The sequence below is a fragment of the Notolepis coatsorum genome (assembly GCF_963971535.1).
Source record: "Notolepis coatsorum genome assembly, chromosome: 8".
Taxonomy (NCBI): domain Eukaryota; kingdom Metazoa; phylum Chordata; class Actinopteri; order Aulopiformes; family Paralepididae; genus Notolepis; species Notolepis coatsorum.
The window spans coordinates 122,089,841-122,113,544 of NC_140172.1; the positions used below are offsets into that span (position 1 = coordinate 122,089,841).

At 42.4% G+C, this 23,704-nt stretch overlaps 1 protein-coding gene across 1 annotated transcript in view; it reads right to left on the reverse strand.

The window, feature by feature from the left end:
- The window catches only part of LOC311233546 (guanine nucleotide-binding protein-like 3-like protein), a gene marked incomplete at both ends in the record, with an annotated part of 27,922 nt that extends 4,689 nt beyond the window's left edge, over positions 1 to 23,233 (reverse strand). Inside the window, one exon of the mRNA XM_084320512.1 lies at positions 23,139 to 23,233. Coding sequence (XP_084176638.1) covers positions 23,139 to 23,233 — 95 coding nt within the window. The remainder of the gene's footprint in view (positions 1 to 23,138) is intronic.
- Between the last annotated feature and the right edge of the window lie 471 nt (positions 23,234 to 23,704).

Below are 23,704 nucleotides of genomic sequence, written 5' to 3' on the forward strand. Positions count from 1 at the left end.
TAATAATAATAATAATAATAATAATAATAATAATAATAATAATAATAATAATAATAAATTATATGTGACCAGCCGTGGGGAGGATGGACTTGTTGAGGCAACGTCATTTTTATTTTTATTTTTTACATATTATGAAAGTACAGATTCATACCTTCAAAATAAGCCATCACTTAAACATTTTGGTGGGATACTTTTCAAGCTACTTCCTATGAATCATGGTGATATCACAAAACATATTCAGAGATTAATGGCCTTGAAACTTTCTGGAGAGTTTCACACTTGTGTGTGTCATAATCACAGCACGGGCCTACTTCACTCCCCCTCCTTTTCCCCTCACGTCCTCCACGCGCTCCTCTTCATCCCCCTCTCTATCCACTGCGCACTCCTCATCATCCTCTCTTTCTTCAGTCACCCCTTCCTTCACCCTCATTCACCCAGCTGTATTCCATCCCCCTAATTCACACACGGGCAAGCACCCCACTCTCCCCAGCTGCACCCTATCCTCCTCTGATGAGGGGACTATATCTACACCTCGACGCTGACCAGAAGCTGTCGTGGTATTAATTACCACTGCCCAGGTACGACGTCTCTGCCACAAGCTCTACTGCTAGATACCCTCCGTGTATTGGCTTACTCTAACCCGTTTCTCTCCTGTGCCCCAAAGGACCGCCGTCCCTATCTGGACGTCACCTGTTCCCGAAGAGGAACACCTAATCTCCCGCTGCCACCCAGCAGCTCCAGCGTCCCTGTCTGGACGTCACCTGTTCCCAAAGAGGAACACCTAATCTCCCGCTGCCACCCAGCAGTTCCAGCGTCCCTGTCTGGACGTCACCTGTTCCCGAGGAGGAACACCTATTCACCCGCTGCCACCCAGTAGCTCCCCCGACAAGCACCAGGACCGCTTGCTCGCTCACTGCCGCCGTGGCAGCCACAGGACAGAACATTAACCCCGTTCTATTTCCCCCCAATTCCTGTGTTGCTCAATTTCCATTAAACACCCTTGAAACCGCTCCTTTCTCTTCTCGTGTATTCAGCAATTGGGCTGTGCTCCAGACTCCAGTTCTCACAGTGTGTTAAACAACTACAACCCTACCCATAATGCATTGTATTCCATGGCCCCCTGGGGACATTAACACCTTGCGTCAGGCTCTTTTGTTATGTCAATGACTCTGTCTTGTGGCACTGTAAACACACAAAGTCATGATAGTGTGGTAGTGAAAGAGTTAACCTTCTGTAGTGTGGTAGTGAAAGAGTTAACTGATCCAATCTTCTCACAAACTCACTAAAACCTCACAAACACCAGCAACTGAGTTATTCTTAGGAGTGATCATAAATGAAAAAATTTGTTGGAAGCCTCACATAAGCCATGTAAGAGCATTGAGTATTATGTGGAGGTCAAGGTATTGGCTGAACCAACAATCTTCTTTTATCTTATATAATGCTTTGGTCCTTCCATATCTGAATTATTGTGTTGAGGTGTGGGGAAATACCTATGAAACCAACCTACTTCCTTTGGTTATGCTCCAAAAAAGAGCAATCAGGATTGTAACCAATGAGAGCTATAAAGCACATACAAACTCTTTGTTTTTAAAAGTTTCAGTCCTGAAATTAAAGGACCTGGTGGATTACAAAACCGCCCAGTTTATGTACAGAGTCATACACCACAGCCTTCCTGACAGCGTCTATGCCTTCTACAACGCTGTTCGGTTTCCGGGTTCCTCTGATTGGCCACTAGACCCACGTGACCCTACGCTAGCACGCCCCCCTTATCGCCGCCAGTTCGCGCGACAAGTTTGCGCGACAAGCCCCTTCAATGACAGAGCTCTCATATTTGCGAATGCATAAACTATATCTTAAATTATGGCTATGTGTCTAATATGGCTGTCACTTATCAATGACTTGTTTTGTTTACATCAGGGTGAACGCTGTTGCATTCGCAAATATGAGAGCTCTGTCAATTGATAAGCGACGGCCATATTAGACACATAGCCATAATTTAAGATATAGCTCTCATATTTGCGAATGCAACAGCGTTCACCCTGATGTAAACAAAACAAGTCATTGATAAGCGACGGCCATATTAGACACATAATTTAAGATATAGTTTATGCATTCGCAAATATGAGAGCTCTGTCATTGAAGTGGGTGGTGGCAGCGTAACAGCGTTCACCCTGATGTAAACAAAACAAGTCAGATTTTTTATTGGTTTGTCATAACAAACCAATTACATAATCCAACATATGTGTAAAGAAACAACATAGCTGCGTATTGCTGGCTCTCATATTTGCGAATGCAACAGCGTTCACCCTGATGTAAACAAAACAAGTCCGATTTTTTATTGGTTTGTCATAACAAACCAATTACATAATCCAACATATGTGTAAAGAAACAACATAGCTGCGTATTGCTGGCTCTCATATTTGCAAATGCAACAGCGTTCACCCTGATGTAAACAAAACAAGTCATTGATAAGCGACGGCCATATTAGACACATAGCCATAATTTAAGATATAGTTTATGCATTCGCAAATTTGAGAGCTCTGTCATTGAAGGGGCTTGTCGCGCGAACTGGCGGCGATAAGGGGGGCGTGCTAGCGTAGGGTCACGTGGGCTTAGTGGCCAATCAGAGGAACCTGGAAACCGAACAGCGTTGTAGAAGGCATAGACGCTTCCTGACAAGATACAGAAATTGTTCTGTGAGAGAGCTGGACTTCAAAGATATAACCTTAGCGGGAACCTTGTGGAATGATCTGGAGGAGGAGATCAAATCCAGTCAATCTATAAATATATTAAAGAGGAAGTTCAAAAAGATGGTGTTCACAAATTATACCAATTATATGAGAATGATTTGAAGGATGACATGAGAGTATAGTCTATAGTGTCTGTGTGTGTGTGCATGTGTGATTGTGTTGTGTGTAGTTGAAGTATTTGCAAATTGTATTGTATCATATGTATTAGTGATGTGCATCTCCATCACTGAGGCCGATGCGATGCGCATCTCGATACGGTGCCAACGATACGATACATTAACGATACATTTGAAGCACCGGGCGATGCGATACGATTCACCCCCTGTTGAGATACGATACGATTCGATACGATTTGATTCAACATAATGCGATTCGGGGCGATACGATGCGATTCAACACGATGCAAAATAATGATACAGTTTTATGGTATGACAGAGGATTTGGTTGTATTCCTTATACAGCTTATATTATTATTAAAAATAAAATAATCTACTGTAAGACAATTTATATAAAAACTCTGTGCCTAAGAAGACTTTTGCATAGTACTGTTTTTTCTATCCACTTTAGCTAAAAACACACACACACACACACAATGTATATACACACTACTGTGAGACAATAATAATCACACACAAAGGGATAATGGCTTATAGCAGACTTAATGATTTTATAATATTTCAGATAATGAAATTAAATGTTTATCATCAACTATCCAATTAGTATTTATATTGTAACGTTTGGCCACTTTAAATCATTGAACAGAGAGAGAGAGAGAGAGAGAGAGAGAGAGAGAGAGAGAGAGAGAGAGAGAGAGAGAGAGAGAGAGAGAGAGAGAGAGAGAGAGAGAGAGAGAGAGAGAGAGAAAGATAAAGAGAGAGAGGGAGAGAGAGAGAGAGAGAGAGAGAGAGAGAGAGAGAGAGAGAGAGAGAGAGAGAGAGAGAGAGAGAGAGGGGAAGGGAGAGGGGGAGAGAGAGAGGGGAAGGGAGAGATGGGGGGAGAGAGAGAGAGAGATGAAGAGAGAGGGGAAGAGAGAGAGAGGGCGTTTGAGTTTGAGCGTTCTGATGCACCGTAGCTGACCACACCAGGATTGCATTTTGTCAACACAGTTGGAACCTGGAGGAAGCGATATAAAAAAGAAACGAATTGCCAATAAATGTGAAGTTATCTTTGAACCTGTTGTCAAGAGTCTTCAATATACCCCCCCCCCATTTCCTCACTAATGGAACTGGTGTTGCAGAGTCACGTTAGTTAGTTAGTTAGACACTGTACTTTAGCGTTAGCTGAACGGCTAACTGGCGTAAGCCAGAGGCTACTGGCGTTAGCCAGTTGATCAATTCTATTCATGTCTCCTCCTCGACTCCCACTGTTTGTTGTTGATAACTGTGACGCGGCTCTCGCCTTCTAGTAGCGAAGCAGAGATAGTATCTGCTGTGTGCTGTCATAGTGCACTGCTGACAGAAGTGGATGAGAGGACACAATACTTATATAAATTGCAACACACACACCATCCATCCCCCTCTCTCGCTCTGAATGAAAAGGAATGCATTTGGTATCACTCCGCGGCCTGTCCTGACCGGATAATACATACGTTTTTTGTTATTTTCTTTGAGTTTCCCTATTGAATGAATTTACTTCTTATGCCATCATTAGGTTGCAATAAATTCACTCGAACGAAATTCGTTCGCTCATAAAATCTGTGACATTCTAAATGTGTTTTAATGTTGTTTAATGACAATACACCCGAGTCCCGACTCGCGTTTTTTGATGAAGGTCTTTTTTATATAGACACTGCATTTGTCACAAGTTAAGTTGCTATAACTTATAACATTAAGATAACTGTATTAACATTGTCCTTCTCTCTGCTAAGAAAGGAGAGTGTGTGTCCTTGTGTGTGTTTCAACACCTCGTTAAGTACCTGTGATTAATGCATGATGCACACGCGGACAGACCACACCCAGCATATAGCCCTCGCCTGTAGTCTTTCCACAGTATTGAGAGACAATACTGTCGAACTATCTAACAATAATTAACTCATTTACAAGTTGTATTTAAGTTTGCAAATAAGGGAAAATAAGGGAACACAGCAATGACATTTCAAAGCAGTCAAAAAAAGCAAGATTTCGATTTTCTGAAGTACTAGACATTTTCCGCATTTTCTGACACTTGTATCTCCCCGCATTACGTCGGGTTTGGTCACGTCGGGGCACATATATCCTTCTTAGTAGACTTCTTAGCTTAACATCCCAGGGAACTAATGGGATAACTGGGGATGTTGTTTGCTCCTGACAAGAGTCTGGGGTGATAGACAAAGCAACTCTGAGGTCATGCTCAATGTCCAATCTGTTCCTCTGCTTTGTCTTCAGCTGGACCAGAGCTGCGAAGCCATTTTCACAAAGATAGGTAGTGCATAAAAAAATTTGTAAAAAAAAGAAAAAAATTATTATATTTTTTTTTATTTTTTTTTATATATATACACAGTTGAGAAACACTGCTCTAGTCTACAGTACCAAATAGCCTTTTAGTGCTACAGATTGAATGGTGCCGTCTTCCGCCATTTTGGTAATTCTACCAACAACCACCAGGTGGCATATCCTCACTCTGTGAGCGGTGCTGACTGAAAGGCGAGGCAGCTTAATGAAATAACATTACGTAAAACGGGACTACATAATACATGTGTATAATTGCTGTTTACAGCCGTCATTAAATGTATGTACATACATGTAGATTGTGTTACTAATCCACTGTGCTTTTTTCCTCTGAGCAGATTCTGTAACGAGAAACCTTTCTGTGTTTGTTGTTGTTGTTGGGTTCAGTTCGAGTGGTTAACTCATGGCAAGTTGTTATTGTTTTATTCCATATTAATAACGCTATTAACGTCCGCGATCGACTTGCAGGACCTACCCACATATTTGATTTTCGAAACATGCAATACCGGCCAGATCCGCTTAGGGGCACCATCGCTCCACTGCAGTATCATTGAGGGCAATTGAAAAAAAAATCTTTTTACTGTCTGGGCGTTTCATATGAGCCTCGGTTCCAAACGAACACCCTCCATCTTTGATCCCGTTACCGAACGCATATTTCAGCCTGGAATAATGGGATTTATGATTAGCCAATGGACATATCGATCTACCAGATTCCGATGACTAAAGACGAAATGCTGCCGGCGATCACATGGCCTGACGGTAGGATACTATTCACCCAAATTACAGCTGGATTGGACATTGTTTTAAAACGTAACGTGATCGATCAGTGAAAATGGTATATTGAACGCACACTGTATTGCTAATCAATAATAGTAATCGGCGTTCCCCGCTGGCCCCATTTCATCCATAGATGCTCTGTAATAGTCCGGATGCTACGCAGTTTGTTTTATTTCATTCGTATATATACAGCAGAAATGGCGTTTGATATAACGTGACTAGCCTTTAGCCTATTATCTAGCTCCCCAGAAAAAAACCGAGGCGAAAACTGCGATAAACCTTATATTCACGGCGCTATAAAATGACAACCAACCGATGGATTTTTATTTTCTTTAAGCCATTATGAAGGCACGGTTTATGCACTCAAGTGACAATGAGAATGGACAGATAGCAATAATATAAAGTATATATATAGTTGTTAGAAAGTACATCGGTTTGTTGACAAACCCTGGTCGTCCAGAACCATATTACACTGCAAACCGTGGTCGCCAATGTGTTAATACCCTGGGCCCTGTTCCTCGTACGTGGCTAACTGAGTTAGTCCGATAATTTTCAGGATAACTTGACATGTAAGTCAGACTTTTCGGTTCCACAAAGCAAATTTGGCTAAATCTCTATAGCAACATATCCATAAATTTAACCTGGGCCCTATTCCCCGTACCTGGTTCAAAAAGACAGCAGGTGTCGATTGCAGAAATCCTAATTTTCTAACGGCATTGATTGATTGATTGATTTAAAACTTTATTAACAGATTGCAGAATGGGTACAATACAGTACGGCTCAATAGCCTCGCCGACAAGTTAAATGCATATCTATAGGCACATTTTAAGTCCCTCATTACCCCAATCAATCAGATTATATTTCTTTAAATGTACCTGCTGGCAGTAGGCTTAATGGAATGAATAATCAAATGAGATCTTGCTAGCGAAAATAATTTGTTCAACTCTTTCAGAATAAGGATAAAAACAAGCCCAAATAGTATATCTAATTGATACAAATTATATTATGAGGATATCTGTACTGTATGTGTTTAGGTATTATGTACTATATAAATACATGGTTCCCAAAGAGAGGCTTGGAGGGAGGCTTGCAGTTACACTATTAATCAGGTTTTAATCTGTTTCGGACATCATTCATACATGCATTGAATTGATTACCCTTTGGTTTATACCAGTGACACCTCATGTTCATCATCAGATAACAGTGCTTGGAAAGATAAATGCATTTTCTCAAATTCACTAATCAAAAATGTCAAAGGCTCATTCAATTTATCAAGTCACGTCACGTCATCAAATCCATCAAACTGCGCATCTCCTCATATATTTTAAACTCAGTTACAATATCACAATAACGTGTGACACTGTCACAGTGACAGTGATACAATTAAACAATCCACAGATTCAGATTCCTCATAATTCATATCCACAATCCACGCATAGACGGTTCAATGTATTGAATGAAACACAATCCGGGTGCCGGGGAGCTCCATTAAGCAAATACACAGCGAAGAATATTAAACTAATCAGAGCCAAACGCCCGATAGGTTTCATTCATTAAAAATATCCCCGCGGGATTCACATTTGCAATGATCCGTTTAGTCCATTATTAAAATAACTGTGTGTGTCGCAATCGCGAGCGCCGTATCCGTATAACTATGACGTGCATTATATAGGATAAAGTAAATTTAGTATCAGCATTTTAGGTCTATTATTTAACATTTCAAAAGCCCCCTCTAGAAAAACGAAGCACAAAAACATAATTCAGAATGGTATAATGGGATCTACACTGTGATAATTATTTCAGGAAGCGAGCTGGGATTTCTTTGCGAGGGTGTGGCCATGCAGTTTATCCAGCTAACTGAACTTAACCCTGCCCTCGACCAGGTTCAAACTTTTGGATCTGTTGCCATAGCGACTTAGAAAATCCGACGTCAGGGAACGGAAATGTCTGGCTTAAGTCAAGCTATGCTGAAAATGATCCGGCTAACTCAGTTAGCCAGGTACGAGGAACAGGGCCCTGAGGTTTCTGATACAATAAATAAATGAAATGCTAATGAAATAGAGTAACATAGGTCTGAACTTGAGTTGTATAAAAACTAAGGCTGTCAAATATATCGCGTTAATATCGCGTTAACTCCCGATTCTATTAATGCCACACATTTTTTTAACTCAAGATTAACTAAAAAAAAAAATTAAATGTTTTTTTTTTTTTTTACTAGACTTCACTCAGGTGTATTATTGATGCTCTCATTGATACTATGTTTGTTTCTGAAGTGTGTGCGTGTGTGTGTGTGTGAACAAGAAGAGAAACAGGAGAAGGAGGAACATGAAGAGAAACACGAGGAGGAAGAACATGAGGAGGAGAAGCAGGAGGAGGAAGAACATGAGGAGGAGAAGCAGGAGGAGGAAGAACATGAGGAGGAGAAGCAGGAGGAGGAAGAACATGAAGAGAAACACGAGGAGGAAGAACATGAAGAGGAGAAGCAGGAGAAGGAACATGAGGAGGAGGAGAAACAGGAAGAGGAAGAACATGAAGAGAAACACGAGGAGGAAGAACATGAAGAGGAGAAGCAGGAGAAGGAACATGAGGAGGAGGAGAAACAGGAAGAGGAGGAGAAACAAGAGGAGGAGGAACACAAAATAGTCCCCACCTACTAGCAGTCACGGTTTTAGCCATGGAGGCTGAAGTGTTGTGTGTGTGTGTGTGTGTGTGTGTGTGTGTGTGTGTGTGTGTGTGTGTGTGTGTGTGTGTGTGTGTGTGTGTGTGTGTGTGTGTGTGTGTGTGTGTGTGTGTGTGTGTGTGTGTGTGTGTGTGTGTGAGATATAGAGAGAGAGGGGGGTGAGAGAGATGAGGAAGGGGCAAAAGAGAAAAAGAGCTGGGAGAGTGTGTGTGTGAGGGAGAAAGGGGGGTGTGTGATTAATCAGCCCTTGTGTGTGTGAATGTAACAAGTTCCTAACGTTTTCTTTCCCCTATTATTTCATGCACACTTTATTCATTGTTTTAAATTATTATTTTCTTTTAAGTTATTTTGTGCATCACTCTGTTTTGAATTTGATGCAAATTTGCAATGCATGAGGGTCATCCTTTTGTGTTAAATGGCTGCACAAAGCAAGCATTTGTTGACTCGCATGTTGATAAGAGTATTAAAACTTGGAACTTGAAAAAGATCTGTTTAAGGTAAAAAAAAAATTAAAAAAAAAAGCGATTAATTTGCGATTAATCGCGAGTTAACTATGGACAATCATGCGATTAATCGAGTTAAATATTTTAATCGTTTGACAGCACTAATAAAAACATGTTACTCACGTTTTTCTGTAGTAGTTAGTAGTCCAGAAGTAGTATTTCCAAAGAAATTTGTATGGCTGAAAAGACACCCTGGGTTCATAGCCTGAAGTCTTGTGTAGTACATGTCCAAAATCCATTCAGAAATGAGTGATTAGAAGCGGTTTTGGTCAAAAGTGAGAGAGCTCAGAAAACGATTTTCTCATAGACTTCAATGCATTCGACAGAGAATTCTCTTCCTGTTTTGGCTCGCGATTTTTCACCTACAGTAGATCCCTGATTCTCTGGGATACCATTGGAAAGGCCTACTCATTGGTTACAACCCTGTCCAATAATTGTCGAGATCGCCAAATGATTGACGGAGGTAGCGGCTCGAGAGTCGGGAGTGGTATTTGAAAAAATTTAAAGTCTGCCGTCTACTTCGGCGCACGCCTCATATATCGGCATGTAACTCGAGAACCGCTGAACGGCTATCGACAGGCAACAAATAGGGCTTTAATTCGATATATATTGTATACATTTCTTTTTTTTCGCAAATCGTCCTCAAGAGGGCCCACATGTGGCCACACTTTTTATTAAAAAAATATACGTTCACTAGTTTTTTTTTCTTGGGTACTCTTGCTGCACTCACATCACCTCTTCCCACCACATCTTACCGCTAGTACTATTGGCAATTATACAATGGCATGCACATTTCTTATTTCTGATTGGCTGAAACAGTCAAGTTACACATGGTTATTTGTCATAACCCCCACTCGTGGTCCCAGAACCCGCCCACAACCGAATTACAATCACTCCGCCAGTTCGTGGTTTTAGAAATGAAAGCAAGATGGCGGACAATAATCGTTACGAATGGATATGTTGATAGCGTCATAACGACTAAATCAAAAATGATTCTGTCACAGCGAATGTGTTAGTTTCTTACACAATGTTGGATTATGTAATTGGTGGGTCATGAATCATTGTGGAACAAAATAAATATCGCACAAAGTCTGGCGTTAGATGCCATTCGTCAAAAGGACATGCATTTCAGTGTTAAGGACATTTTCAAGCAATCAATCAATCAAACCAATAACACACGCTCACGCGGAGGTGTGCGCGTGTAAGTAAGTGTGGGTTATTGAATTGATTGATTGATTGATTGATTGCACATTTTATTAATGTCCGCCTTGTTTCGAACTGGTTAAGAACTGTTAAGAACTTCATTCTTAGGCCCTGTTTAGACGGAAACGCTAGCAGGTGAATCCGCAAAATATTTTTTCGGATGTGCCTTTCGTTTATACGGAAACGGCGTTTTTACGGGGTGAAACCGCAAAAAAGTGAGACTACCTTCCAGGGTGGAATTCCTAGAAACGATAAACCTTTGCGCTATCATCGAAACTGTCAAACCGCATAAAACGATGACGAAAGGGTTGTCAAGGCTCTCGTCGCGCGTACTGCTTACATCACAGGCATGCGCCAGTAGCCTAGAAGCGTAAACAAAGCATGTCTGATTCTATCCATGGCGATCACCTGAAGGCTACATTGGCAGTACTTTTAAATACACAAGAATCTGTCCCGCGGCGTGACTGGACCCACTGTCTGTGAGTGACTCTGCTTTGGTCCAATCACATTCCCCACCCACAGTCTGATTGATTGATTGATTGCACATTTTATTACTGTCCGCATTATTTCAAACTGGTTAGGCTTAGGCCCTCTTTCGAAGTCGCCCTCTTTCGAAGTGGGTTATGCTTAGAGTTTATCTTTAGAGCAGGGCGATAGACCACTAGCCCTGATTCCAAACTCTAAGCATAACCAACTTCGAAAGAGGGCGACTTCGAAAGAGGGCCTAAGCCTAACCAGTTTGAAACAAGGCGGACATTAATAAAATGTGCAATCAATCAATCAATCAATCAATTAATCAATCAATCAATCAATCAATCAATCAATCAATTCAATAACCCACGCTCACTTAAATCAGCGCACCTCCCAGCTGCTTCTATAGAAAGTAGGTTAAAAAAAATTGCCTCCTATAGGGCAAAGAAAACTTTATATATATTTTTACTTTCTATAGAAGCATCTAAGAATGAAGTTCTTAACAGTTCTTAACCAGTTCGAAACAAGACAGACATTAATAAAATGTTCAACAATGAACAACTTTTTCTGCAGATGTTTTTTTTGTCAATAAATCTTCAATTAATGTGTGTTTATTGTATAGCAATAAGGTTGGATGAAATCGGCCATTGTATAAAAGCATTACATCAGCTGTCCTGTCGCAATTAGCATACGTATAGCTGGTTAACCCTCTGAGCCTCTTTGAACTGCTGTGGTCAGGCAAGCGCTACCGGAGTCTCATGGCCAGTACAGAGAGACTCAGAAGGAGCTTCTATCCCCAGGCCATCAGGATGCTCATTGCTCAATGACAATGACACTATGTAACAACCCATCATCTACACTCATTGCACACACATCCACATGCACACACTCACTTTTAAACAAACACTCACCTTAACACTCACTTTAGACACTTTAAGGCCATGTCCAGACGAAACCGATTTCGGTCGTATCAGTCAAAGTATTTTATCGTATGCACCTTTCATCCACACAGAACTGCGTTCTGGGAGCCTGAATATGGTATTTTCTGAGATCGGCTCCCAGAGTGGGCAAATCTGAAGATGCCCCCCTTGCGTTGCCGTCTTTACAAGCCTATACGCGTCTTTTCTTTAATCGATGACGCGATAGCCCACCTCTCCCTTAACCCGCATGTGCAAACTCAGCCAACACCACAACAACAATGGCATTGTACAGAGTAGTTGCGTTCGTGTTACAGAAGCTATTGAGCTTGATCAGGCTTTTACAGCTAATGTACTGCCCCTGTACTACCACCGTCGACAACAGATTGACATTTTTGATTGATTGATTGAAAATTGTATTAACAGATTGCAGAATGGGTACAATACAGTACAGCTCAATACACACAATTGTTAATGGGATGCAGACCAGAGAAAGACTTTCGTCTTGTTTACATCAGGGTCCCCCATTTTCAATTCATCATAACATATATGACATACAGATATACAGTACTGCTACATCTAGACATGTATGACATACCAGATCTACAAATACAGTACTGTTTGTGAAACAAAACATTTTCTAAAAAAGAGAGTATATACATTTGAGGGGGACGAAACTGTACATTGGAAGAGGTTGTGTTATGGTTTGTAACCGACCCCAAATGCACAACACAAGACAGGTATGAGAGTAAGCCAAAACAGGGCATTTATTCAACACAAACAAAAAGCGGCACTGTCCCTTTAAGGGAGAACACAAAAACACTGGAACAAAGAAATAGGGAAAAATGTGGCACTGTGCCTTTAAGAGGCGAGCAGGCTAAGGGGAAGGCTAAGGGACAGGGCCAGGGCAAAAGGACAGGGCAGGAACAGGGGCACTGGAGAGGGGAACAGGGACAGAGGCCCGGGGAGGCGGGCTGGAGAACAGGGACAGAGAAAACAGGGTTAAGGCCTTGGACAGGGCGAGGGCAGAGCTGCTTACAGGGATGGCAGGGTTCAGATGACGGAGGCCTGGCAAGGAGATCCTCCTCGGAAGTGAAGAGACGCATCCTCCCGTAGAGGATTAGGAAGCGATGCGCGCCGGCTTGAGCGTCTGGAGTAGGAGCGCGTCTGGAGTAGGAGCGCGCCGGCTTGAAGAGCGCGCCGGCTTGGGGTCTGGAGTGGGGCGCGTCTGGAGTAGGAGCGCGCCGGCTTGAAGAGCGCGCCGGCTCGGGGTCTGGAGTGGAGCGTGTCTGGAGTAGGAGCGCGTCTGGAGTTGGAGCACGCCGGCTAGACGTCTGGAGTGGAGCGCGTCTGGAGTAGGAGCGCGTCTGGAGTAGGAGCGCGCCGGCTTGGGGTCTGGAGTGGAGCGCGTCTGGAGTAGGAGCGCGTCTGGAGTTGGAGCGCGCCGGCTAGAAGTCTGGAGTGGAGCGCGTCTGGAGTAGGAGCGCGTCTGGAGTTGGAGCGCGCCGGCTAGACGTCTGGAGTGGGACACTGGAAAACCTCCCGTAGAGAATTAGAGAGCGCAGACTGTGTCCCACTCCAGGCAAACGGCGACAGGTGGTGATGAATGGCACAACGTCTCCCAGTGAGAACAAAGGAATCCTCCCGTGGAAGAATAGAGAGCGATGATGATGTCTCACCAGGAGCGCGGCGGTAGATGGTAGCATACAGATACAGAACGACCCGACCAGGACTGGAGGGGAAGTCCAGGTATTTAAAGCCCTCTGGGGCGCTAATCATAACTTATCACAGCTGTGAAAGGTAGTCCAAGGGTGTGGGCTGTTGAAGAGCAGAGGAGAGTAAAACAATGCGAGGGTGGGGGCTGGAGAGGTGAGGAGACAGGGAATTAAAGGTCCAGGGAACAGGCGAACCTCACAGGTTGGGTAGGTAGGGTGGGGGGGGGGGGGGACTGTCAGCTCAAAATCACAGAACCGGACGACACAAGTTACTCCGCTATCGAAAACAACGATAACACTTCCGGTCGGGGGGTTTCAAAATAAAAGAGCGACGTCTAAAACAGGAAAGACATCTATTTAGTAAATTTGTGGCAGGCGCTTATTTCTTGAGACGATTTCGTTTTTACGTAAAACTTTTTTTTAAATGAAAACTAAATGAAAACGAAAAAGGTCGGATCCGTCTTCATCTGGACAAGGCCTAACACTACATTATATTTATCTATTATTACAAATATTTGCACTACATTCATACCTCATTTGCAATTGCACCTCACATCAAAGTTTTGTACCTCATTTTCTGCATTGTACCTCACTGTTTACTCATTTTTACTTACTGTACTTAGACTGTACCTGGGTTGTACTTTAGATTGTATATTATTGTACTGTATATTGTGTATATATATTGTATATTCCTCTTTACTTACTTACTTACTTTTTACTTACTTACTTTCTTACTTACTTTTTTACTGTATGAAGCACACTCTCAGGGGCTCATACAGAACCAAGCATTTCACCATAAAGTACATGATAATTAATAAACACACTTGAAACTTGAACCCTCTGAGGTCGCCGGGTTTACATTATCGCAAAATAGCTGCAACCTCAGAGGGGGACTGGGGTGAGTTCTGTTCTTTGCGTTTGAAAAGCAATGCCCCTAAAGCAGACCAGGCGATGTCTTTTGAAGGTCTTTTGAAGTCAAGGAAATTAGAAACACACACTGGCGTTTCGCTGTTGAAGTTACGTGAGGCAGTTTGAGTCAAACGTCAAATTAATTTACAATTGTGTTATTTTTTCCCCACATGTAAAAGGTTTCAAATTAATCCGCTTTAACATGCCAAAATGTACAGGCCCCATGGTTATATTTTGCTACAGCAGTTTCGCATGGATATCTTAAGCTAGCAATATGGTGCCATTGCCATCCTTTCAGCCTTTTTAATCAGTATGGAGCTGTGATCAAATTAACCGTTGAGCAAAGAAACAAAAAAACAAACAAACAAAATTACGATTAGGTTTTCTCTAGAGGAGCTAAGCCTTCACAGCATGCACATTAAAATATGTATTTCACTTGGTCTCATAACTGGAGTGCAATGACAACAAAATATTCCAGAGATTTTATTATACTGAACTTTTACTGCGACTGACTAATAAACCAGGTCCAGCCGTCAACAAAGAAACATCAAATTCCCCTTGACAACAATGTGGACATTTACTCTAGCAACCACTGGCACAGACTCTATTGGGACCAAGCAGGTGAATTCACATAGATCTAACTTCCCACCTAAGCTTGTTCGAAATGGTCTGAATCAAAAGGGAAATTGTTACTCTTATTGTTTCGGATATGTTTTACATTGCCAATGCCAAACGAACCAAACCTTCTAAACAAAGCCATGTGATCACTCAGGTCAGCCTTTTATTGGACATAATTTTTAATCCTAATACACACATGTGTACAAAAAGTATCTTGTGATCTCCACTTTGGCTTGCACAAACGTTATGAAATATCCTACAGTACTATAGGCTACATTATACAATTCACTGTCAGTGATTATATGCGCTACTGCCTAGGTTACTGTCCAACGTATTCTCATGAACTGGATTGTAAGCATAATGCTACGTTGCTATGAAATGTTGCGTCCCAATTTCTAGCTTCTCTGTGACTTTGCGGCTAAGTTAACATTATGGTTAGGGTTAAATTAATCCACTCGGTTACATTGGTGACAGCATGGGATCTCACTGCCCTGTGAATCTGTATCCAGGTTCAGGTAGCAATGGGGGTGGGATCTCAGTGCCTTAACCCTGGGAAAGTGCAAGGATGCACTTCTCGGGGAGGAGGACGACTGTAAACTACTAACAAGTCCGTTGTAGTCAACCAGCACCTGCTAACAGCTCTGACTCTTTACAGCTCAGCTGGTTAGTTCAAATCCACTCGATTACACTAAAATAGATACTGTCATCTCATCTGAGTACATCTGTGCCCGGCTATACAGTAGGTCTCATTCAAACTCAAAACAACTTGACCTGGGGGATACTTTAGGCTACAGCATGAAGGGTGGTATGTCTTTGCTGCATTCACTTTGACCACTCTGTGACCATAATGTGCTAGCAGAACAGCAAAGTAGGGTGTACTGCGTTAGCTTGGAGTTTAGGGGTGAGGGAACTCTAATCGAGGGGGAATTCTAATCGAGCACATGATGAATGCAAGCATTCTGCTGCCACGGCACAAGTAGCTGAATACATAATTCATATCCATTATGTTTTGCCTTCAACTGAGTCGATCAAATGAAAAAAGAAAAACTTTTCTGAAAATGTCTGCTTCTATAGATCCAATTAAAACCGGCCTACTTTACCAGAAAGCCTATTCAAATAGTTCTTTAAACCAACAAAAAAAAAACGCAAATGAAATTACAGAACAGTCCCCTATTGACCTGCAATTTAGAAGTTGAGGCGACCACAGAAATATGCTTCATCCTGGCATTTTTCCCAAAGCCACTCATACAGATCCAGCTCTTAAAAATAATGGTGCATGATTACCGCAGTAGCAGTGCAGAGCAGAGCTCAGAGTCATAAGAGCTGCATCTCTTATGTAGTGGTGGGTCAGTAGTGGTGGGCCTGATCTCTGCAAACGACGAGAGGGCCTACCTGGAGGAGGTCAAGGTTCTAGCGGGATGGTGTCAAGAGAACAGCCTCTCCCTGAACGTCAGCAAAACAAAGGAGATGATTGTGGACTTTAGGATGTCGGGGGTCAGGGACTACAGCCCCCTCAGCATCGACAAGGCACCGGTTGAGAGAGTGAACAGTTTTAAGTACCTCGGAGTCCACATATCCGAGGACTTGACATGGACCACACACATTGACAGTGTTGTGAAGAAGGCACGGCAACGCCTCTACTTCCTCAGGCGCTTAAGGAAGTTCCAAGTCAGTAGGAAGATCCTTAAGAACTTCTACTCATGCACAATAGAGAGCATCCTGACTGGCAATATCACCTCCTGGTTTGGGAATAGCACAGCACAAGACCATAGCAGACTACAGAGAGTGGCCCGTTCAGCCGAACGCACAATTGGAGGGGGGCTTCCCACTCTCCAGGGCATTTACAACAAGCGGTGCATGGGCAAGGCTAAGAGAATTATCAAAGACTTCAGCCACCCAAACAACTGCCTCTTTGAACTGCTGCGGTCAGGCAAGCGATACCGGAGTCTCATGGCAAGCACAGAGAGACTCAGAAGAAGCTTCTATCCCCAGGCCATCAAGATGCTCAACGAACAATAACACTATGTAACAACCATCAAATGCACTCACAGCACACACATCCACATGCACACACTCACTTTAAACAAACAACTCACTGCAGCACCCACTTTAACCACTTTAGAACACCTAAGCACACTTTATATTTATTGGTAAAGAATTTGCACTACAACCCATACCTCATTACACCTTAGTGTAAATTGTACCTAAATTGTACCTCATCCCACTTCTGCTTTGCACTGTATAGTATATTGTATGGTAACTCAGTTACTTCTACTCTACATTGAGCATTGTATATATGTATATACTGAACACTTTTGTCTACGTACTTGACTTCTATTTTATACTTGCTATACTTATTTTATACTTATCTATTTTTGTCTAGCACAGTCTGGAGCGTAACAGAAAGAAGCATTTTTTATAAAAGTATTCTGTACTTCTGTATGACAACTAATAAAGAAACTTGAAACTTGAAACTTGAAACATCTGTAAGTGTTTTTATAAGCTGTGAACAGTACAAACTGTGAGCTAAAGAGAAGTCACCCTTTTAAATAATTGACACATGTTCATACCGACCAATAGGAGTCGCTATTGGAACAACCAGGACTCATACCCCACCGGCTTCCCACCTACGATGTGTTTGCAGGGACACCTGCCGGGAATTGAGCACAGGGTCTCTGCGGTGGTAGGTGAGTGCTCCGACCTCTACACTACCCTCTCCCTGAGTTCTAGCTTTAGGAGAGAGTAGTGTGTGTTCACAAACAGCGGCACAGTCCCATTCCACTTTAATCAGCACAAGTACATCTAAAACTGTACTATGCGAGTGAGCTTTGCTATGACAGTCTCTACTATGCATTTCAAGCCAATAATCTGACACCCTCACCAGGGGACCATTTCAGTAAGTAAATATGACAGCGTAACACACACAGTAAGTCTAGCCAGCTCTCCGCTTCCTCCACGAGACTCACACGTTGACACAATGGATCCCAGAGTGAGTTTATCATCATTACTCCTAATGCATGTTCTATTTAGGCTTTTGTTTAATTATGAACAGATCCATTACAGTGAGACTCTCCGGACTTCTTTGTGTCGAAACAAAAGAGCGTCCCCCTTGCAGCAAAAAGCCTTCAGCTATGGTGTGGCGAAAAAATATGACAGAGGTACTTTCTGCTATTCAGTTCGGAGATGAAGAGATCGTCAATCACGTGCGGCTACATCAATTCAAACACGAGGCCGACGCCACGGGCACGGGCATGATGTGTGTATGTAGAGCAGTCGTCTGCTAATCCAGAGGTTCCCGGTTCGATTCCCACTCCTCTCGGTCAGTGTGTCGAAGTGTCCTTGAGCAAGACACTTAACCCCTAATTGCTTCCGATGAGCAGGTTGGCACCTTGCATGGTTGCCTCTGCCGTCGGTGTGTGAATGGGTCAAATGTGAGGAACAAATTGTAAAGTGCTTAGGATAAAAGCGCTATATAAATGCAGCCATTCGTGTTCGTTCATATCTTAGTGTCGATTAGCACTGCATATGTCACAAATGTAACAGTACATTTATGTCATGTATATCCCTATGTCATAAATGTCATGATGTCATGTATGTTGTGTATGTCATAAATGTCACTATGAATTGAAAATGGGGGACCCTGATGTAAACAAGACACACGTCTTTCTCTGGTCTGCATCCCCTTAACAACTGTGTGTATTGAGCCATAATGTATTGTACCCATTCTGCAATCTGTTAAATAAAGTTTTCATTAATTCATTACATTCATTCATTCATTCATTCATTCATTCATTCATTCATTCATTCATTCATTCATTCATTCATTCATTCATTCATTCATTCATATTCATTCATTCATTCATTCATTCATTCATTCATTCATTCATTCATTCATTCATTCATTCATTCATTCATTCATTCATTCATCATTGCATGCAAGATTGATACACGACTGGCTAGGCAGTTGGTAGTCATAGTCTTGTCTTATAAAATAAATAAACAATCAGCAATGTCTTGCTTGATGAATGGCCAACAGTAGCCTAACATTACTGCTGCTCCTAAAAAAACTATTTACAAATGTTAACGTTACTGTAACGTTATTCACACAGAGAGAGAGAGCGAGAGCGAGAGAGAGAGAGAGAGAGAGAGAGAGAGAGAGAGAGAGAGAGAGAGAGAGAGAGAGAGAGAGAGATAGAGAGAGAGAGAGAGAGAGAGAGAGAGAGAGAGAGAGAGAGAGGGAGGAAAGGGAGGAAAGGGAGAAAAAGTACTCACACAAATTAGAATAACTTGTGTCTAGAGCAGGCCAGCCGTTTTGTTTTTGTTGTCATATTGATGTGCCTTTCTCATGGATACCCATGTATTTCCATGGAATTATTGGAAGTTTATTTGGAAAGTAATAAATAAAAAAATTTAAAACCATTCATGCATTGCATTGTGTAAATGTAATAAATTATTAGTCTGTTGTTAAAATGGTACTACATTTGGTGAAGCGCGCATTATGACTTGTTTAGGACTCGAAACTGGGTGGTGTCTGTTGTTGCTGTTGTCTATTGTTTTGTGGTGGTTGTAGTGTTGTTTTGTGGTTGTCTTGTATTGTATATGTTGTATGGTTTGAAATGAACAAATGAAACTGATACTGATAATTGTTTAGTTTAAGAATAGGGGGCAGGTAACCATAAGATTTATTCTTCTTCCTGCTCCTTTTGCCCATGGTAGAACTCTATTTATGATTTTGTATGAAAACTGTATGATTGTATTGCTTCCATGTGGCAAATAAAAATTCTGAATCTGAATCTGAACTCAAAGGTTAGGACTTGGGACGTGTCAGTCTGTCATGGTTTGACATGGTGGAATTGGTAGTAGGATCCATGTGCAGACAGGAGTGAGGAAGCAGGCAGAACAATGCGGGTAGTGATAAAGGAATCTTTACTTAAACACAAAACTGAACACTACAAACAACGAACTTCAACACAAAACAAAAACCTCTCAGTTAAAACTGGAAGAGGGAAAAACTAAACTAGGGGATAACCGAAATAACTGAACACAAACTGGAACAAGACTTACTAGATGGGGTGAATAAACATGGCATGGCAGGCGGAGTGAATGAACAAGTCATAGCAGGAACAACAAACCGGATACAGCAAACAGGAGACATAGAACAGGTACCGAACAGTAAACAATGAACGCACATGGAAGACAGGGGCAGACTGACATAGGGCTGATTGCAAATGAGACACACCTGGAAAGGGGAACAGACAGACTAAAGGGACACTAATACAAGACAGACTGATAACAATTACACTGACTAACACACTGGAGACATAACACTAAACCAGACAGGACAACAAGACCAGACAAGGAAACACAAATGAACATAGGCAGGCAGGAAGACTAGAAAAAATGACAATACATACATGAATCAGTAGTCCAGGATGTAATAAAGGGGATTGTCAAGCAGGTAGAGGCTGAGGGAACTGTCCATGAGTGAATGGAAGATGATGAGATGGGAAGTGTCCATGAGTGAATGGAAGATGATGAGAGGGGAACTGTAAATGAGAAGGCGGAGGGAAGTGAGCAAAGTCAGGCGGGATGTGACACAGTCTTGACTTGGGACTTGACTCGGGACTTGCCTGTCTTGACTTGGGACTTGACTCTGGACTTGCCTGTCTTGACTTGGGACTTGACTCGGGAATTGAGTTCCAAGACTCGAGACTGACTTGAGACTTGCAAAACAATGACTTGGTCCCACCTCTGCAAATTAGTATAGTATTAGTAATATAGGCAAGGACGTTTATTTAGTGGAAAAGTGCATGATAGTAAAAGAGTTCAAGTTCAAGTTCAAGTTCTTTAATAGTTGTCATACAGAAGTACAGAATACTTTCATACAAAATGCTTCTTACTGTTACGCTCCAGAGACTGTGCTAGACAAGATAGTATCAAATAACATAATAACATAATATAGCATGAATTTAGAAGAAGAAAATGAGGTCACAGTGTTCGGTATAGACATATGTACAATGTTCTGAGTTACCATATAATATACAATACACAATACTATGCAGTGTACTAATGTACAGTACTATCTAGTGCAAAGCAGAAATGGGATGAGGTACAATTTTAGGTACAATTTACAGTAAGGTGTACGAGTTGTAGTGCAATCCTTCATCCATAAATATAAAGTGTGGGGAGTGGGTGCTACAGTGTGTTTGTTTAAAGTGGGTGTGTGCTATAAGTGTGTGGAGTGGGTGCTACAGTGTGTTTGTTTAAAGTGAGTGTGTGCGTGTGGATGTGTGTGCTATGTCCTTTGTCCTTTGTACTAAAGACAGTACAAAGGTACGTTTTTTTTAAGAAGGACTGACGTACGTCAAGTGAATTGCCGTGAATGAGAGCAACTGAGTGAGTTCACAGCAAAGGCTCAGTGTTGTTTGTTAACTTAAGCATGATTATCATTAAGAAAATACAAAGGACAGGACTCACGTATCAACCCCTCCCTCTCTTTCTTCCATCTACTTTCTCCCTTCTTTTAATCATCACACCATCTACTTTCTCAATGTCTGTCTTTCCTTTCTTCCTCTCACTTAAAAACACCCCCTGCAATACACCCACGCATGCATGTACAAACACACACACACACACACACACACACACACACACACACACACACACACACACACACACACACACACACACACACACACACACACACACACACACACACACACACACACACACACACACACACACACACACACACACACACACACACACACACACACACACACACACACACACACACACACACACACACACACACACACACACACACACACACACACACACACACACACACACACACACACACACACACACACACACATGTTTTTATCATCTCCTACACGCTCTTCTTTCCACTGGCACCTTCACAATGTTGTTGTTAGCAGGCCCATTCTTAGATTCTCACGTCTAATCAGTTCAGAGCCACAAGTGCACACTGAAGACTTTGAACATAATCCCGCCTGTCTGCTGAACATAATTGGCAAAAAATCACTTCACTCAACCATTCTCTTATATAAGACCCTTTTTCTTAATTTAATTTCTCTTTTTCTTTGTTTTACAGAGGCAATTTGTGTATCTGCATATTGACAGAGATTCTCCATCTTCACAATGTAAATGGACCCCTGTTTATTTCCTGTTGTGCATAGCAGTAGTCCCATGCACATTGTACTTTGTGCTTGGTTGACTTGAAACTTGTAAAGAAAATTACGTAGAACTTGCACACTATGCTCCAAAATACACCTTTAATTAGTATATACATTTTTTTAATCAGGCAAACTAATTAAAGGACCAGTGGGTAAGAATTAGGGTGATCTATGGGGAGGGTGTAGACTACTACATGTCTCTTCTGTTGATCTGGGGAGGGTGTAGACTACTAAATGTCTCCTCTGTTGGTCTGGGGAGGGTGTAGACTACTACATGTCTCCTCTGTTGGTCTGGGGAGGGTGTAGACTACTAAATGTATCCTCTGTTGGTCTGGGGAGGGTGTAGACTACTACATGTCTCCTCTGTTGGTCTGGGGAGGGTGTAGACTACTAAATGTATCCTCTGTTGGTCTGGGGAGGGTGTAGACTACTACATGTCTCCTCTGTTGGTCTGGGGAGGGTGTAAACTACTACATGTCTCCTCTGTTGGTCTGGGGAGGGTGTAGACTACTACGTCTCCTCTGTTGGTCTGGGGAGGGTGTAGACTACTAAATGTCTCCTCTGTTGGTCTGGGGAGGGTGTAGACTACTACGTCTCCTCTGTTGGTCTGGGGAGGGTGTAGACTACTATGTCTCCTCCGATACATGTGGAGTCGCCAGACGCTTCTTTTCACCTGTACATTTCTAATGTAAATTGTCGATGTAAAAAGGTAGAAGTCCAGGAAGATATGCCAGAGTTTGTAGTGTTTCTCTGTGCTCAGTGAGGCACAGTGAGGCGTTATATAGTCTGATGGCTGTTGGAATGAAGGACATCCTGTGTCGTTCAGTGTCACATAGTCTTAGTCTAACACTGAACATGCTCCTTCTATCGGCCAAGTCTGTGTATAGTGGGTGGGAGGGGTTGTCCATGATGGCGTGGAGCTTAGCAAGGCTCCTCCTCTCTGACACCACACGTTACTGGCTTTCCTGACCAGCTTGTCCAGCCTGTTCGTATCCCCCAGCCCCAGCAGGTCACAGCGTACAAGAAGCCGCCCGCCACCACCAACTCGTAGAACATCCTCAACATCCTTGTACAGACGTTGAAAGATATCAGCCTTCTGAGGAAGTAGATGCGGTTCTGGCCCTTTTTGTAGAGTGCCTTAACGTGTTTTGACCCGTTCAGTTTATTGTCAATGTGCACTCCGAGGTATTTGTAATCCTCAACCATGTCCACGTCGACCCCCCTGATGGAATCGGGGGTCACAGGTGTACTCCTCCTCCTCCCCAGATCCACAGCCAGTTCCCTGGTCTTCGTCACATTGAGCTGGAGGTGGTTATTTTCGCACCATGTGACGAAGTCCGCCACCAGTGCCCGGTATTCCTCCTTATCACCATCCTTTATACAGCCCACTATCGCAGAGTCATCAGAAAACTTCTGAAGGTGGCAGGACTCTGACCGATAGTGGAAGTCATTGGTGTATATGGTGAAGAGGAAGGGGGAGAGGACTGTGTTGCTGACCAGGGAGTCGCTATTGCAACAATCAGAATTCATACGCTT